Genomic DNA, 20,677 nt, shown 5'->3' on the forward strand with positions numbered 1-20,677 from the left:
ACAGCTACAGCTATCTGCAAGCCTTACGCTCCCACGTGCACGACTGACATCGTGGGAGTGCATGAGAGAATAATAGTCGAGTATGAGGGGAGCGAACCAAGCCGGCTACGCCGTTGGCCTGCTTGCATGCTCATGCAGCCTTGACCATCTCCCACCACCACCACCACCCCCAGCCCCCGATCGAAGCCAAATCGAGACCGTGTTTGACGCTATCAACAGCCATGATCCCATTCGGGCTGTAATGGAAGTGTTATTGCTTGGGGGCTGCTGCTCTCTCCGTCTAGTTCTGCACCGCTCATCACCTCGGCTTCTGTCTGAGGTAATACTACGAGTCTGACGCAGCACGAACGGGCAGTCGGCAGGCTCATCCGGTGCTACAATGTCATATTGGTTCACACTTTGCACACCATCAACGAAAGACTTGATTGACCGCCTAGCAATAGCCCACCTAGAACCTGACGAAAGAGGTAGTCCTCAATATATGCGTTGCTACCCAAACAGCCTAGGTATCCCGATTCCCACGTCACGTTTGCTAAGCAGGAGCCAATAATTTACTTCTGCGCTTATTGTTATCTCTTATCTCGCCTTCGGTACGCCCGCAGAGCCGCATACTATCCAACATCCTCGCCGCGACATTGGAGCAAACGGCCAGTTCCCTGGGGAAAGGTACTTCTTGATCCTCTTCTTTACTAGACATTGCTGTGTGAACGCACGACATATACACAGATGATACGAAACTGCTGAGACAAAAATTCCTCTTCGGCCGCCACCGTACGCACTTTACCCCTGTCCGCGTGCGCCATGCCTGCATGACATCAGTCTAGGTCGGCTGAACGATTAAGCGTCTACCAAATAGGCCATCATCGAGCTGACCCAGGCTAGGTGGAGTAAATATAGACGTCTATTCCTTCCACTCAATGCTGGCTGCTGGCGGTTTCTGATGAGCATGTGACAACTGCGCCATACCGCCGCAACGAGAGACAGCCGTAAAGACGTGCGACTCATACTTTACTCTACGAAGTAATTCAGTGTCTTATTTGCATCGCAGGACCATGCAGATCCCCGATACTGATACCCGTGCTAACTAGATTTGCGGTTCAGGCAATAGCTGAAGCCTCATGTTGGCCCTGTTGTATGCATATGCAAATTATCACGAGGTGTTACCCTACTGTCAAGCTTGCATAACGTGCGCCATATTGGCTACTTACGCACACACACAGAGAGAAAGAGAGATACATGCCATCCACTATAGGGTACACTCGATTACTTGCGTTGCGTTGTACTAATCCACACTAGCCGCGGACCACCTAGACCATCGGGTCGCATCGACAGCGGCCAAGCGCGCGGTAGCCTTGTTTGCCTTTCGCATATCAACTACATCAAGTATACTTTGCAGTACCTACCAGAGCGGTGAAGCCAGTGTGCGTCAGGAAGAAATCCACCACACGAGGTGCTGGATTGGAACCTTCCACTCATCTTCTCCTTTCCTATCTAGTACCTGACAGCTTGGGTATGAGACAGGCAACGAGGCAGAAGGAAGTGCATTGTCAAGGGCAGTATGACAATACGCTAGTACCACTCTTCATGCTAAGGGCGAGTTCTAGTTTCTCGCTCTCATTGGCTCTATAATTAAGGCAACAATGGGAACGGCGAAAACAGAATTATCCTGCTTCTCAAAATTCTCATTGGATATGGCGACTTGTTTATATTTACTAAAAATCCAACGAGCGATGCCATCCGCTTGTTTAATCAAATCAGGTCCTCGTAAACTTTTCTTCATCCGACTCATTCCACAGCAGCACGGCGGCTCAGCCCCTCACCCTGTTCGCCTTATTCTGGCCTCTCCCTACGCGTCACCTACTCAAACTGCGGCCTGTTATATCTACCCATGCCCCCTGACAGAGGAAATGTCGTAACTCTAGCCAGATGTGACGGCTACGCTAGTCTCTATTCATCTACAACCTCATGCTCAGCACAAATTGGCAGTGCTGTTAGGTAGATATGTGGGGACAGGCAGACGTAATTACCTCAGAGAGAACATCAATGTTAGTGAGGAGGTGCCTTTCCACTACTAAGATGCTTGTGGTATCCATTCTGCCTCCACGGGCTTTCCCTCTCCATGATCACGCGGATTGCAAAATGCCACCATAAGTGTGCTATCACCAGTCAGCCGTATGAATCACTCACGCTCAGCCATCTTAGTCCTCGTTGTGTTGGATTGTGTGTGATGATGCCTGGGGCACTAAAGTGGAAAATGCCGACCCACTGGCATAAAGACTCTCTCAAAAGTCTGAAGCGTAAACAGGTGAAGAAAATTGCGCAATGTTGGTCCAAGTCCTCTAAGTATCCAGTTGGTAGTGCGGCGTTTCTATAGCCGGGACAGGTTGACAGCGAGAAGACGGCAACTAGTGGTCATCGAACCGGTTTCTAGGCTACACGGCGGCTTAGCTCCACGTCATGCAAGGTTCTTTAGGTCTTCCCTTGGGCTTCAGGCAGTCTGAGGTTGAAACGTTAGGACATGAACAGAGATCAGCACTCAGAATCCCTCGTCTAAGGGGGAGGGGACATCGAAGATAGCACTGGTCTCACCGTGATCTAATTTTGTATAGCCCCGGACCATTCTATTTGAAGTAATGAAACTTGACATCTAAGAAAACGAAACAAAGAAATAATAAAAGTACCCTGAAGCGCCGTTCATCCAGGCCTGAGCCACTCTAATGTATTCCTCCCATCCCACGTTTCTACCCCATTAAAAGGAAAACCGGTATCTGCATGTCACACCTAACAATAGCCCACAGCTCCTCCTCGACTATCTCTCCCCGTTTACCACACAATCCTCCCGTAGGCAGAACTTCATGGGGACCTGTCAGCACCGGCTTTGTCTGGCCCACCATCTTGTGCAGGAGGAATGTATATCGGGTAATCAGGCCATTCACCCCTTTACTTCTATTGAGCTTTATTTCAAGGCCCAAATGTGGCAGGTGTTGTCTCGGCGATGGCTGCAATTCGTGCAGGCAATGTCGTAATTGTACGACAAGTTTGCGAAGCTGCAATTGCACTATAGGCAAATTTAGTCAAGATAAGAAAATCAGGAGAAATGTGCAAACTAACGCAATTCCACCGCCATTTGTTTGGGTCTTGTTGGCGACCGGACATGGTACATCCCTCGCTTGCCGATTGAGATGAGGACGAATACGTATTGGATCCTCCGGAATCTCGGTATCCGTTTGAATTCCCATTCCCGGTATAATATCCGCTGGAGCTGTCGAAGTACTTCTCATGAGCCATTTTGACGATGATGAAGCAAGTCGAGCTTGCGTTTGTGTGTGCGAAGAGAGATAGAAATTGGAGTTAGAAGAACGTATTGCCTCAGATAATGGCACTAATGGAATATGGTGAAGTCAAGCTACAACTCAGGAGAGGCGTGAGTTTCTCGATATTTACCATGGGTCCAGGACAGCGCCGAGAGCGCCTTTTATACCTCCCCTCGAGCCCTTTAACTATATCCGTCCCTATTCAGCCTGGGGCGAGGCTTCTGTTTCGGTAGAGGTATCATCTTCGTTGGTGGTCACGCTGTAGGATCCTGAAAGCCGGGATTGGTGAACGCTTCAGAACTGATTCCCCACTACCATGCCTAGAGACTCGGAATGAATACCAATAAGCCCCATTAATCTGCCTTTGCCAGTGTTAGCAAGGTAGTAGTGGAAAACGCAGTGGCGGCGAGAACTGTGTAACAAGTAAAGGGCTCAGTTTCTGCTTACTCGGCCAACAAGGGAGTGAGCTTAGGACTCGTGGTTGCGATGTTTCGACATTGTAGCCTATAGAGAAGCGGTTGTGACTAAGATTCGGTGAGCTCAATGGTGGGACTTGATGATCAGAAAAGATTGCACTGCCAGTAGAGATCCACTCACAGTGAATCTCAAGCCTCGCGCAAGTACATTTAGGGGTTTTCTCAAAAAGAAAAAGAAAAAGTTAAAAAAAGTTCCAGCAGACCAAACTGTTGGGAAAACCGCTGCGTCAGATGGGTGACCCGTGGATATCCGGCGTTGTATGCGTCTTGCATGCAGCAGCATTCATCCTCGCCGGTAGCCAGGCTACCGGGAAAGGAGGGAATATACTGATATACGACAGAAATGATGCCTGATAGCTCGAAGTACGATACGTTTCGATATCTGTTATTGCTATTTCTCCAGGTGATGAGGAGCCCGCCAAGATAATGTTGGAGTTGCTGCCTGATCTGATAGTTTCCCTTCCAACTGTGTGACAGGCGGCGCAGCCCATCATCTAATATTTCGTCCCACCAAACTGTGTCCTGGTGACTCTTAGACTTGGTTGCCCTTCCATTGTGGCATTGCTTCAGTTGCCTCTATGGCGCTGACTTCCTGGATGCCTTGGCTGCCATCAGCGTCCCGGTCCAACAGGGGTCGCTGCCAAAGGCCTGGCCCCCTTTCGGGCAACCATGAAGGGAACGCAGAGGAACCCCGTCCCATACTCGACCCTATCCTCTTCTTTTGCCCATCTTCATCTCTGATGAACGTCGAGGGCAGGCAGGGGTTATAGCAGTGCTTGAACTTCGACCACCTCGGAGGGAGAGCATTTTTGGAGACGATAAGTCGCCAGCCGAGTTGAGTTTTCATTCTATGTCTGCAGTACCGTTAATACCAAAACAGGTATCTCACTCTGAAGTACACACATACCGACGATGCCAAAAACAACCCAGTGCGCTTGCGGAACCTAAGGTTATGAGTCAGGCCCATCAACATAGCATATCGAGGTCATCTTATGGGTGATAAGCTCAGCCCAAGCACTTGGCGAATAGGTTCAGTCAGTCAAAGAAGAAGGAGACGACTGTTCTTATGTATAAAGGTAGAGCCTAAGTCGTCGAGTTGTAGGAGCCATAACCTTGGCCATCTGACTATATAAAGGTGTCATGGTTCTCGGCAGGGCGGGGTTATACGAGCGGAAAATTGCAAGAATCCACATGAAGTCCTTGGTGTACGGAGGCGGCTGACTAGGTCTCTGACGGAGACTAATTGTCATCATCGTCATTACCACCACTACATGGTGCGGCTGAGAGTCGAATACCAAACTGGTGTAGGCTTCAGCATTGCGGGGGAGGACTTTGTAGGCGGCAGTTTCAGGTTCTCAGGTTCTCAGTTCCTAGGTCGAGATAGGTTCGCTTGCGGCTAATTTAGTTTTAGCATCACAGCCAAAAAGAGGATTTGACTGCACCACAAGCCTTCAACAAGGATTTCTTGACTTGATTCTTTCAGTGTTATCTGAGTTGGAATGATAACTCGAACATGGAAACGATGATACCTTAACATGAGGTGAAAGGTGTTCATAATGAAGCCATGTATAAAGGATTTGACTCTTAGAGAACGAGGAAAGGCAATGAGACTGATGCCTGCCCTTTATCACATTTCAGATATTTGCACTTTGAGAACATCACGCGAAGACCCCTCACATCCACACTCTTCGTCAAAAAGGACCGTCCACATGTAGCTCTCCACAGTTGGGCGTTGCTATATGCACACAGATATGGTAGGTAGTATCATGGCCAGAAAATGTAGAAAGATGGCACATGAATACAGATTCGAGTTAGAGAAACTGCTATTTAAGGTAGATACGAGGCTGCGGATATTCGAGCCTCATGAGGAGATAGTTTGCCTTGTGTTGACGTCCGGTCTGTGTGGTTGATTTACCTGAGTCGATTAAGCCTGGTACAGTGCAGCACAGTAGGTATATACTATAATACTGCAAATTGGCAGCTGGCGACGCGCACTGCAGGTGGTGCCAAGTACCTACTATACCTACCTAGGTAAGTACTTGAAGTGCTCTTAGCGAACCCCTAGCAAGTCCCCCGCAGATCCTAGCGCAACATGCCACTCCCCACCTAGATTTTATATGTACATAGTAGGTACTGCTATCTCAGCTGTGCATATCATGATGATGAAGAGGGCTGGGAGATAGAAACTGTGTTTATTTAATTTTATGCTATTCTGCTATTAAATAATAGTATGTGTATGCTGCCTCATAAGCGAGAGTCCAGAGTCTTTACTAGGTAGACTGGGTGCACATACCTAAGTAAATGCTAGGTATCCAATTGCCTCTGTCTGCCTCTGTAATAAAAGTTTGGTAGGCACCTAGGTACCTGCCTGGTTTTAGCTTGCACTACGTCATCGCACGCGCTTTCCTATACACATCATAGATATATGGGTACACATCCATGGTAATTTCATAAACCATAATCTTCTATCACGGATTCAAGGCTTCTTACCCTCATTCCATAGGAGGCCATTGTCTCCAAGGTTTTACATCGCCTTGGAGAAACCCTGATTCTGCCCTGATTTTGCTAGCCTTGAATTTTGTCTTTCCTTTTAAAGACCTCAAGACCTCCCCCCCCATTCCTTTTCTCCCCTTGGCATCAACAAACGTACTGTTCTCCAACGCGAACGCCCACTCCAACAGGACACGAACAGGCCCCGTCGCACACCCCTGCTCCTCATAATCCAACGTAATCGAGAACCCTTGTTCAGCTGCCCCGCGATCGCGTCACAGTACCTACCGAGTACGTCGTCCAAGATGGGTTTCACAATGACTTCGAGCTATGTGGCGTTCGCCGTATTACATTTCATCCTATTCGTCCTCGCCCTTGCCGTCATAGGGCTCTACGGCACCGACGTCGACCGCGCCCGCAAGCACGGCGTTGATGCTGACGGTAAATGGGTATGTTCAAATCATTATCCATCCTATTGTTTCTCATCATGCGACCCGTCCCGTCTAGTCTTACCAACTGCTTACCTTCTACACAGGTCTTCGCGCTCGTCGTTGCTAGTCTCTCGGCACTGACCACCGCCATTTATCTCATTCCCTCCATTTTTCGATCCGTCGTCGTGCCGATATGGAGCTTCATCATCTTTGTTCTCTGGATCGCCGTCTTCGGCTTATTCGGTAGCATGTACATCCATGAAGACCCTGAGGGCAACATTGATATCCAGCGTATGAAAAACGCCGTTTGGGTCGATCTTGCAAACGCACTACTCTGGCTCATTGCCACTGGTGCCGCTTTGGGATACTGGATCTATCATCGCAACCGCAACACACGTTTCACCGGCCGAGCGCAGCTATAATACCACATCCATTATTTTGATTCTCGAGGAGGCTCTATGGAAGGCGGGATATGATCAGCAAGATGCGGCGCACGTTGGAAAGGCGTTATACGGTGGCCTGGGTGCAATATTAGGCCTTTGGGTAGTTTCCTAGGCGCCCAAAGCAACACCGAAAAATATTAGGTTAATGTCATGCTATTGCATGGTACAGGGAGAAACAAAGTTCAAGAGCTTACTTTGGAATTATCTAGTACAGTAATCATAATTAATTTTCCTCGCCCAGAATCAAATTATGTGTTCAATGATGTAACCAGCTAGGTATCCCAGACGTTTTGAAGAACTACCCAGGCGAGCCAGTTAATAGGGAAAAACTTCGGTAGTGTAGTCATATTATGTACTTAGGTATGCTAGTATGTGCTACACTACCTACTTCGTAGACAATTATAGTGACGACGGGGTCAGTTTCGAACCCTGAACCCTGAAGCTGAGGAAGCACGAGAGAAACCGTGTACGGGGCCATCGTCATTATCACTGTTACTATCACTATCACCATCACTACCCTCCTCTGGTTCCTTCTTCCCTTCCTGCTCCTCCAACCCCTAAACAGTAGTCCAAACTCACCGTTGGCTATATAGTACATATAACATAACAGGATGCTATGATCTCGGAGTGTGGATATGTGGTGGTGTCGTGTTTTAATCAACACCGCACTGGAATTCGGCTCAAGTTTTTGCGGCACAAGCGGATAAGGCAAGTAGGATTCAACCCCTACCCTAGCCCATTAGCCCTCCAGCTCGCACCAATCAGTTTACACCGTGCTACTCCAATGATTGTCTGGGGCATCCGCACCTACGTCATCATTGCTGTACAACATGGTTTTCCGTCTTCTGGGTTTATTGTGAACCTACTTTTTCATCTAGTTGGTTAGGCAGAGATAAAATTTTCGAAAAAAAAATTCCCGTGCCGCGTATCTTCGTTGAAGGGTCCAAGAAGGGGTCTTCACACTAGCGAATGAAGGGTGCACAATCCTTGCTCATGGTGTGCTGAACCCTTGCCGTCATTCCTCAAGCAGACTCAAGCTATCGACATGTAACCAGACTATATTATCCTCTCGCCATTATACATTTATATTGCTAACAAAGATCGACTGACTTTTACTAAGTCGCTACATTCTCTTGCGCCAAGTATTGTAGATAAGCAAGTCCGTCTTAACCGAGGGTTCACAAAGTTATCGTTAGGAGTATGATTTGCGGTTGATCTTCGCCACTTTGTCTTGCCCTGCTCTGCCCTGCTTCTGAGGAAAAGCACATGTGGCTTGAAACCTTTCTGTAACTGGCTACTTGGCGCGCCTGTGTAACTGTCGTTCCATGTTGAAACAGCAAGTGATTATGTGAAGCTCTGATTACGGTACTTGTAGTACTACCTGATGGCTACGGCAGACTACAGATTACCGGGTGGTAGTCCGCACCCGTGCGCTTCCCACTGTGCAGGGTTGCTGTACTTGCCTAGGTAGTTCGTATACCTATCTAGGTAGCATGAATATGCGCCCAGCTCTCGGTATACCGTGTTATAGTTAGGTAGCAATCTGGATGTCGACCTTTACCACACGCACACGGTACGGGATTAACCAAGCAATGTGGCTTGCTGCAGCTGTGGAGATAATCCCGGGCTCGTGTACCCAGTAGCAATCGGAGGATGGCGCCGCGTATGCAACCCTTGAGGCTATCCAGCCTTGGTGCATCCAAGCGGGCTTAGTGGTCGAGGTGGTCGACACCACAACACACCTCCCACCACCTGCTTATAATGTAACAGAATGTACACTACACTAGAGTATATTCCAAACATCATCCCGTTAATATCTAGGGAATGAATGGATTGTATTGCGCTTTTGGTCTGTGGACAGACCGCTCGCACATCGGCAGTGCTCCCCACTTCCTGGCCGACCGAGGGGACACGGGCTTATATCATCATCACGGCAGCTCGCCACCTAGGCATGCTTCTTTGACTGAATGGTGACTCGAGAGCCGCCGACATCGTACAATCAGCGAGCAAGTTGTGCCATCAAGTCGGGCTGTTCCTGAACGGCTCGGTTCTGCTCGGTAAACCGACAGCCGTCGAGTCAACCCCTCCCTCCTACTACCGGACGGGTCGGCCTTTTGTCTATCCCGGAGTTCTGTCGGGGGTTGCAGCGGCACTTCCCATGTTGGTGTGTGACTTGGGTGAAGATACAGCGCTGATCAGGATCGTTGATCAGCACTTGGCTTGTGTAGCCAGCTATTCCCGACCCCTTCAACCATGTATCTGCGGGCATGCCTCTCTACCTACCTTTCCCCCCCCCTTATGATGCGATGCAACACTCGACACGTCCCGGATGCTCGCGTGGCGAGGGCCGCAAGGAATGACATAGTTCTGATGCGATGATTTACCAGCGTGCGTCGTGTTCTGCTCTATCGCACCCCACTGGTGAGTCGGGAGGATCACTCATTGTAGTGCTTAATACCGGATAATAAATCTGAAGTAGCATGGGAGACATGGGTTAGTAGTAGAGTCAGGGTCGATCTACACATCTACAGTAGGGTAGTGTACTAGCGATGTGCAGTGGCCTTTCCTATTTTTATTATTCGCTAAGATTCATTCCTACCAGCGGGAAGCTGTCCTTGGCACGATTGACCAAAAAAAAAAAAGATAAGACATTGTCAACCTCGTATTCTAGATGGCTGCAAACGCCACATCCAAGCTGAAGGGAAATTTTCAATGTAAATATTCTCGTCTTGTTACTTCAGAATGAAAGTAACAGCCTGGGGGAGGCATGGTAAAGCGATTAATAGTTCTAACTGCAATCGCGAAGCCGATCGAACGGATAGAAACATCCGCTTGATATTGGACTATCCCTTACCCGTAAGTGACAGATCGCGTCGGCAATCTCTCTACCCACTAATCTAAAACGCGCTAGCTCCAATTAATAAGGTCAATTAAATGTAATACCTTTAGCCTTCGGGTACGGAATTATACGGGCGTTAAAACTATAATTTTAAATATTAAATCCTTAAATAAAGCAAATAAAAGTAGTTAACTAAATAATTATACTTTTTATTTAATTGGATAATATATTATATAATTTAAATCGATAAAGTATTAATAAATTTTAAGGTTTATTATAATATTTAAGGATATTTAATAGTTTTACCTATTAAAAGGTTATTTAATTACCTATTTAACTTAAAGATTAATTAAAGGTTAACCTTTTTTATCTAATATAAAAATTAAGGAAAATTGTTTAAATTAAAAACTATAAAACTATAGTAAAGAAAGGAATATATACTTTATATTATCTTTTAACGTTAATTATAATTAAAAAATACTATAAAGTACTTTTAAATAATAAATATTAACCTTTAATTTATATATACCTTTTAATAGGAAAAAGGATATATAAAGTATAATTTTAAAAATTACTTCTAATTTAAATATAACCCCTATTAAGGAAAAAAGTATATAAAGTTTAAATACCCCTTTTAATTTATATATACTTTATATTAAAGGAAAAAGTATATAGGAAAAAAATAACTCCTTTAAAATAAAGGAAAGGAATAATAAAAAAATAAAGGTATATATATTAATTAATTTTAATAAAAAAATTATAGAACTTTTTAACCCTTTAAAAGGTTTATAAAATAATTATATTAAATAAAAAGTAAAATAAATAAATAAAGCTTTTAAATAAAAAAATTATAAAAAGTTAAAGTTTAAAATTAAAAATAAAAATTCTTTAAGTTTAAATAGCTAAACTATAAGTTTTAAAAGGGTATTTATAGATATTTTATTTAAAGATAATAAAGTATAAATAATATAAATATACTTTAAAGTATTAAGGATTAAAATAGTATTATAGGAAGTAAATATAAATATAACTTTAATTACTTTAAACTTTTAAGTTACTTTAAAATTATAATAAAACCTTAAAAAATTGTAATAAATATAAAACCCTACCCTTATAATCCTAACCCTTATAATACTATTTATATTAATTACCCTAATAGCTTAAGCTAAAGGAAAAAATAATATAAGGGGGGTAAAATTAAGAACGGAAGGAAATAATAAAGGGAATATCCTATTCTATTTAAAAGCTAAATAATAAATAAAGAACTTTAAAAAAATCTATAAAAGCATTAATATTAAAATAATCCTTTAAACTATATATATAAATAAAATATTACTATTTTTAATATAAAAGTTCTAAATACTTTTATTAGCTCCTTAAGGTATAATAAAATAAATATAATAATATAAATGCTTAATACGGAACCTATTTAAAGTAATAATTAAATTAATAATAATAAAAGGTAACGCATCTCCCACTTGACCTGGCCACCCAATTGACCTGGCCACCCCCCTAGCCCATACAAATAACGTTGGTGCATTAATCACGTGATAATTTAATAACTCTACGAATATTAGTCGTATAAAATAATAAAATATACCATTAGATTCGTAATAAAAAGAGCTATTTAACGGTACCCTTCATTAATTTATACGACTCATATTCGCGGAGTTATTAAGCAATACGCTAAAGTAAGCGCTAAAATAATCCTTGCCTAGTGCCCTTTTAGCGTATTGCTTAATATCTCGCTCAATAAATTTTATAAAAAGTAGTAAAAAATACTGCTGGATTCCCCTTTAAATAACGGATTTAAAGGTACTAATTATTAAATCGTGGGACTAATATTGGTCAAGTTATTCCAGATTGAAACATTGGATTTTTATATAGGTTAAGGGGGTGGCCAGCTCAATTGGGTGGCCAGGTTAAGTGGGAGATGCGTTAATATAAAAGATAAAAATAACATTTATAATAAAATATATATAGGGAACTTATTAATAGTATTAAGGACTATTCTAATTTAATAAAATAGTAATATAAGGTAAAAAAGGGGGAGGGTAGTTATAAACTTTAACTTAAACCTAAATAAAAAAAGATTAAAGTATAGTACTTTAAAGAATAATATAAATTTAAAAGGAAAAGGAATAATTAATATAATTAAAAAGCTTTTAAACGGTACCTAACTATATATTAAGGTTAATAATAAGAATACTCCCTTAATATAACTATTATAAAAATAAAGAATAAAAGTAACTAAATTATTAAAAATTAAAGCTATAAAATGAAAAAATATAAAAAATAAAGTAATAATAAATAAAAAAATTACTAACACCCTCCTTTTATAATATAACCTAATATTAGGTAACGTTACTATTTATAATTAAAATTGGTATAATATCTTTATTATTTAAATTCCCTTAAAAAATACTAGGAAACGTTACTTAAAGAAAAAAGAAATTAATATTTTAAAAGCTTTAAAATTCCTATATATCTTCCTTTTTAATAAAATAAGTAAAAAGATATATATTTTAAAAAACATTATAACTTTAATATAAGTAAAACATAAAAAAAGAAGTTATAAATATAGCTTATATAAATTGGTAAAAAGTATAATAAAAGCTATAAAGCTTAAAAATAAATTAATATAATTTAAAATAATAAAAAAGAAAAGCTATTAAGAAAGAAAGCTAATAATTATTTTTAAAAACCCTTTTAACCTATTTAAGCTTTACTTTTTTTATAAAGATAAATAAGTAATAACCTAATAAAAAGGAAATAAAGTTATAATAAAGCTATAAATTAAAGCTATTAATTTAGCTTAAATATATTAAATATATAATAATTAAATAAATTATAACGCATCTCCCACTTGACCTGGCCACCCAATTGAGCTGGCCACCCCCTTAACCTATATAAAAATCCAATGTTTCAATCTGGAATAACTTGACCAATATTAGTCCCACGATTTAATAATTAGTACCTTTAAATCCGTTATTTAAAGGGGAATCCAGCAGTATTTTTTACTACTTTTTATAAAATTTATTGAGCGAGATATTAAGCAATACGCTAAAAGGGCACTAGGCAAGGATTATTTTAGCGCTTACTTTAGCGTATTGCTTAATAACTCCGCGAATATGAGTCGTATAAATTAATGAAGGGTACCGTTAAATAGCTCTTTTTATTACGAATCTAATGGTATATTTTATTATTTTATACGACTAATATTCGTAGAGTTATTAAATTATCACGTGATTAATGCACCAACGTTATTTGTATGGGCTAGGGGGGTGGTCAGGTCAAGTGGGAGATGCGTTAAATAAGCTATATAAGCTACTATATAAATAATTAAATATACTTAAAAGAATTAAAAATATTAAACGAAATATTAAATATTCCTTTATATTATTATTTAAAATTAAGAATAATAATTAATTAAAGCTTAAAACTATAAAGTAATAGGATATAATTCTAATTTAAAAATTATAAGGCGTTAAAGTCGTAAGTTAAAAGTTGTTATATTTATTAAGTCCTATTTCTGGATGCTATCCAAGGATAGCATCCTTAAACATTCTCCTAGGGACAATGTTTAACATAGTATATATATATGTTTAAGGATAATATCCCAGGGATACTATTTATTACGGGATAATATCTAGGATAGCATCTTAACAATTACCCCCTTATAAATTAATTAATAACGTTTTTATTATTTAATTTCTATTTTTATATATATATTAAAGTTTTAATAAACTAATAAAATAAAATCTTAAACTTTAAAATAAATAAAGAAATAAATAAATAAATAAATAATAACTATATTCCTACATTTTTAAAATAACGTTTATAAATAGCATTTTAAATTAAATAATATTTATAAATAGCATTAAAAGCGATAATTTATATAGGAAATAAATATTATCTATAAATAATATTATAAATAAGGTTTATAAACCAATAATAATAATATATATATTAATTATAATGCTTTCCGTTTTTATATATATATTTAGGTTTTAATAGATTAATAAATAGGGTAACATTCCAACATTTATCTTTTATATAATATACGGACGTTAAATTCTTCGAAGCAATAAAATAAATGTTTTTTTACATTAATTGGAAGATGGGAATGTTTTAAACAGTAAGGATATCTTAAACGATAAAATAGTTTAATTAATATTTATAATTTAAACGGATTATTACAACGTACGTAAAGGCATTAGTCTTACTTTTTTTTTAATGGTAAGTTATTTACGGAGTTTTTATTTAAGCTAAAAGAGAATTGGTTATATTTATAACCGGAAGAATTTAAATCGTAACAGCATTTGGTAGAGTTAGAATTTTAACAATACTTTATTTATCTTTTTAGGGTAGTAATTACTTTACATATAGTTAAAGGAAACTGCTCCTATTTATAATAATATTAATTAATGCTTTATTTAATACCGTTAATTATTTTATAATTTATATTTTTAACGTTATTAGCTAGGTTATATTTAAGCTTTTCCACTTTAAAGATAATTTTTTAAGTTTAAGCGACCTTGGTAAATAGTTTATTAAGGATCTTTAATCTTTTCTTTTTATTTAATATTATTGTTTTAAAAGCAGCATTGTTAAAATAGGTATAATAGTAATTATAGATATAGGTCTTTATATTTTATTCGGGCTTTTTAATTATAAAAAAAGAAATAGCAATATTATTATATTTAACTACTAGTATAATCGTTTATATATAATTAATTACTGGTTTAATAATCTTTATAGGTACTTTTTAAATAGCATTTTTAGCTTTACTATATTAATATATTACTTAAAAAGTAATAGCTCCCTATTAAATGTGGATTAAATTATTAATTAACCATTATTCTTTATAAAAAGGTATCTTAAGTAATATAAGGGAAGTAGGAAAGTTAATATTAAAAAGATTAGGAAAATTACCGTTTTTAGGATAACGCATCTCCCACTTGACCTGGCCACCCCCCCAGCCCATACAAAAAACATCGGTGCGTTAATCACGTGATAATTTAATAACTTTACAAGTATTAGTTGTATAAAATAATAAAATATACCATTCGATTCGTAATAAAAAGAGCTATTTAACGGTACTCTTTATTAGTTTATACGACTTATATTCATAGAGTTATTACGCAATACGCTAAAGTAAGCGTTAAAATAATTCTTGCCTAGCGCCCTTTTAGCGTATTGCTTAATATCTCGCTTAATAAATTTTATAAAAAATAGTAAAAAATACCGTTGGATTCTTTATTAAATAATGGGTTTAATGGTACTAATTATTAAATCGTAGGACTAATATTAGTTAAGTTATTCCAAATTGAAACATTGGATTTTTATATAGGTTAAGGGGGTGGCCAGCTCAATTGGGTGGCCAGGTTAAGTGGGAGATGCGTTAAATAATATTATTAATAGTTAATATTTATAACTCCGTGCTATAGGGGTTTTTCTTATCCTTATTTAAAAAGTTAATAATAGATTTTAGTAAGGGTAATTATATTAATAGGGATGGTAAGGGGGGTACGACTTTTATAAAATAATTAAGCTAAAATTTTAAAACTTTAACTATTTCGTTTAATAATACAAGAAAGATAAGGCTATAATAAGTAAAAAGTTATTCAATTATTATTAATAAGGTTCCGAAGTTATATTTTATATTACCGTATAACGCATCTCCCACTTGACCTGGCCACCCAATTGAGCTGGCCACCCCCCTAACCTATATAAAAGTCCAATGTTTCAATCTGTAATAACTTAACCAATATTAGCCCTACAATTTAATAATTAGTACCATTAGATCCGTTATTTAATGAGGAATGCAGCGGTATTTTTTACTATTTTTTACAAAATTTATTGAGCGAGATATTAAGCAATACGCTAAAAGGGCGCTAAGCAAGGATTACTTTAGCGCTTACTTTAGCGTATTGCTTAATAACTCCACGAATATGAATCGTATAAACTGATGAAGGGTACCGTTAGATAGCTCTCTTTATTACGAATCTAATGATATATTTTATTATTTTATACGACCAATATCTGTAGAGTTATTGAATTATCACGTGATTAACGCACCGACATTTTTTGTATGGGCTGGGGGGGTGGCCAGCTCAATTGGGTGGCCAGGTCAAGTGGGAGATGCGTTATATAAAGTACTTTAATCTTTTCCTAAATGGAAATGCGTAATACCTATTTTAGCATTTTAAAACTATTTTTTTTATAAATGTTTATAATTAAAGTAAGGTTCTTTTAAATAAAAACGTATAAAGGCTATTCGTTTAATTATTAATAGGGATGCATTTTAGCATTATAGGCAATAATAGTTATAATATTATACCCTAAGGCAATAGGGAAACAATTATAGATTTTAATTTAATAATTATATAGTATTACTATATTTTTAATTAAATTAACGTTAATTATTATAATGAAACGGTTTTATTTATAGTTTTTTTATTTAAATATACTTTTTTTATTAAAAGAAGTAAATTAATTAATATTTTAAAGTGTTTAATAGTATAAGTACTATTTTCCGTTATTTTATTAAATAATGATTTTATAATTATTAATTATTAGTTTTAAATTACTGCTGTAATTTTAAAGGAGTTTTAGGATGTTAAGGCTAATAAAATTATTTAAAATACTATTTAGCATAATTAGGTTTATATAAATAATAATATTATAATTTATAATAAATATTATTATAAATAATAAAGGTTAAGATATACCTATAGTTTTAAAAATAGTGTTAAGAAAAGGGGATAATAAGGTAATATTAATATATATATTAAAGGTATAAAAGGATAAAACGGTATTAATATATTATAATAATGTTAAGGGTATATAAAAATATAATATATAAAGATAATATAAATTTAATTATTATTATAAAAGTAAATAAAATAATATTAATAATCTATATTTAAAGTACTTATATATTATTTAAATGCGCTTTATAAATTAATATTATAATGTTTGTTTTTAAAATAATATTAACGTATTTATACTTTATTTATATAACTATACCTTTATATTTTTTATTATTATCCTTTTATAATTAGGGGTTATATCTTTATATTATAATTTTATTCCGTAATAACGGGTGTTTTTTATTATAATCTTTTATAAGTTTTATTACGTTTTTAAAAAGTAGGTTTTATAGGTACCATTTATTATATTTATTTTCGAAACTATTTTATTTTATAAGGTACTTTAATATATGGTGCTTTATTAATGTACCTATTTGTTATTAAAGTAGTTTCTTTATTTTATATAAGATAAGATTGCTGTTATTTCCTTTTATAAAAACTTTTCCGGGATATGATTTATATTGTTTAAAAGGGTTTAGCCCTTTTAGGGTAGGGAAAAGATATATAACTAATATTATCCGATGTATTATCCAATTTCGTAGGAAGTTCAATTCGTATATAAGTTTACCAACCTTATTTAATATCGTAAAAGGGCCTATCCTTTATATTAACCATTTCCGTAAAGGCTTTTTTAAAAAGTTATACCCCTTATAAAGATATAAATAAACTTTATTACTAATTTAAAATTAATATAAATTATACTTAACGTTATATTAAATCTTTATTAATATTACTATAAAGTTAATAGTAATTTCTACGTTTTATTAATATAGTTATTTATATAATTTAAAGTTTAGGGCTTCTTTAAAGATGTTTAAAATTAATAGAATACTTTTAGGTTTAAAGCCTATAACTATTTCATTTAATACTTTATTAATAATTAAAGATTTAACGTTATTAAAATTGTACTATAGTGTTAATATAATATATACTTATAATATATTTAATTAAGCTATAATATAATACTTAATAGTTATCTTTATATCTTAATTCCGTTTTTTATTAAAGCTGTCCATTTATAGGTAATAGCTTATTAAAATGCTAAGGACTATAGATATATACCTTTATATTATTTACTAAAGCATTAATATAAATTTAGGATCCCTATTTAAAATTATTTTTAATAGTATACCTTAATTATATATTAATAGGGCTTTAATTAATAGCTTTACTTATTATTCCGCTATATATTTTATATTACTAAGAATTAATATATATTTTTTATTAAATTTATATATTATTATTAATAATGTATCTATTATATTAAAACTATTAATATATTAAAACGAGTTTTTTAATTTTATTAATAATAGTTTTACAATAAAATCTAAAGCAATAGTATAAAACGGTATAAAAGGTTTTTAAATTAGTTTAAGTTTATTTATTAGCTTTTACCGATCTATTATATATTTAATATATACCAAATAATATGTAATATATTTAATTATCCACTTTTTAATATTATAAATAGTAAAGTTATTCAATTTATATAATATATACTTTAATTTAAAGTAATAATTATTATTATAAGCTATTTTAAAGATATTTTATTAATAAAAGTTAAGTATATAAAGTTTATAAGCTTTATTTAAATAAATAAAGTATAGTAAACTATCCTATAACTTATAAGGGAAGGTAACTATTAACTACAATAAATAGGATTTAATAGCGTATAGTTTTTTATTATTTTTTTAGCTTTTTATCTTTAAGGCAAACGTACGGATAATGTTTTTACGCCTTTTAATTTTAGTTAAAATTTTAATAAACCTTTTATTTTAATCGTATCCATTTATTAAACACTTTTACTATTCTATTAATAGTAATATTTTAATTATAGTAATATATATAAAGTTATTTATAATATCCTTAAGCTTTCCTTTTTTTTTATTTTACATTATAGCTTCGTTATACTTATTTAACTTAATTGGTAGTTTAAAGAAAGCATCCGGTATAAGGTTTACCTACCCGGAAATATAACAAATGTTTAAACTAAACTACAATAGATACATTAATACAGTTACTAGCTTTATATTTAATTTAATAATATTTATTAAATATAAGTTAATTTATATAATAATACTTTATATAGTTTAATAATTAATTAATATTATTATTAATATTATATATAATTAAAGGTGTATATAAAGTTATTTATATATTTATATTAGTTTAACTACTTTAAATTTAATAGTAAAGTAGGTAAATTCCGTTTTCGTAAGGATTTTGCTTAGGAATATAATTGGACGGATAGAATCGACGGCTAATCAGCGTCCGTTCTAACTGTCGTCCAAATGGAATACTATAACGCTAATGCCCCGTTTATAGAATAAGTCTAGCTTAATAAAGGTTAGTTTTAACAGGTTCTAATAAGTAAAATAGCTAGGTTTAATTAATTAAGCTTAAAGTAATTAAAAACTTTCCTTTTCCACTTTTATAAGTTTAAATATAATTTTTATAGTTTATTTTTTTTAAGCAATTATTATTATTAAAATGGTATTATCTTTATAACCTTATATAAGTAAGGATATTTTTTACTTTTAAAGGGGTAATAGCTTTTATTAATATTAAAGGACGAACTTTTATAAGAAGTTAACTATATTAATATATATTTTTAACGTTGTTAAATTTTTTAACTAATTAATCTTTATAATTATTTATACTTAGTTAATTATTATTATTATACTAAAACCGTTTATAAAGAAACTGAACAAACGTATATTAGGGTAAGCGATAAAAGATTTAGCGGGATTTAAGCTTAAACCAATATTATTAAACATTTAAAGGATAATATTTAAATGTTAATAATGTTATTCAAATATATATAAAAAAATAACTATATTATTTATATATATAGTAATATATTATAAGTATAGTATTAGTTTTTTATTTATAAATTGTTATATATATTTTAAGCTATTATAATAATTTATTAATACAATATTAAATATTTTAAGTTTATAAAGGGATATAATAATTATATAATCCTAATATTTAGGTTAAATAGGTAGCTAATAAAAGAAACTGGAATAATTAATAATTATAATATAAAGATAACCTTTAATTTTTATAATAATTACTTCCTATATAAGTAAGGGGTAATAATTTAATACTATAATTTAATTTAAGGATTATAAGTTTATAACTATATAGCTCTTATAAACTTTACCTATTATTTATTATATAATAAAGATTAAATAATTAAAAGAGGTTAATTTTAATATATAATTTAACTTATCTTCGTTATATATTTTATTTAAAGTTTTATTAATAACCTTATAGTTTTTAATACTTAACATATATAGCTTAACTATTATTACAATTTAGTTTTACTATTTATTAATAAGGTTAATATATATTATATTATTTTTATTTATATAAATAATACCTTTAATATATTATATTTTAAATTTTTTTAATATTGTTTTTAGGCATATTACTTATACCGGATTTAAAGTATATATATATATACTATCCTTTATTATTATTATTAGGATATTTTTTAAATGTTAAATATTTAAAGATAATGCTTTTTCCGTTATATAAGGTTCCAGCTTATATATTATAGTTTATATATCTTTTTCTATAGCCTTTAAGGATAATAATATAGTTATTATTATATTTATAAGTTTAAATTTACCGTTTAAATAAAGTCCGGATTTATTCGTTTAATGATTATTATTATTTAAAGTAAATGTAATAACTATTAAATTAACCTTAAACTATATTATAGTAAAATAGCTATTTATAATATAATTTTTAATAATGCTTAATTTAAACTTTTACTAAATCTATATAAGTTTATTTATATT

The 20,677-nt window shown here is 34.1% G+C and overlaps 1 protein-coding gene across 1 annotated transcript; it reads left to right on the forward strand.

Moving 5' to 3' along the window:
• The first annotated feature begins 6,199 nt into the window (after positions 1-6,199).
• Positions 6,200-7,816, forward strand: F5B22DRAFT_625093 (uncharacterized protein). Its single transcript, XM_047976158.1, has 2 exons — positions 6,200-6,729; positions 6,816-7,816. The coding sequence occupies exons 1-2, from the start codon at positions 6,586-6,588 to the stop codon at positions 7,131-7,133; spliced, it is 462 nt and encodes a 153-aa protein (XP_047826427.1). The 5' UTR covers positions 6,200-6,585; the 3' UTR covers positions 7,134-7,816.
• The last annotated feature ends 12,861 nt before the right edge of the window (positions 7,817-20,677 follow it).

The sequence above is a fragment of the Xylaria bambusicola genome (genome assembly GCF_022495145.1).
Source record: "Xylaria bambusicola strain CBS 139988 unplaced genomic scaffold F5B22scaffold_61, whole genome shotgun sequence".
NCBI classification, from domain to species: domain Eukaryota; kingdom Fungi; phylum Ascomycota; class Sordariomycetes; order Xylariales; family Xylariaceae; genus Xylaria; species Xylaria bambusicola.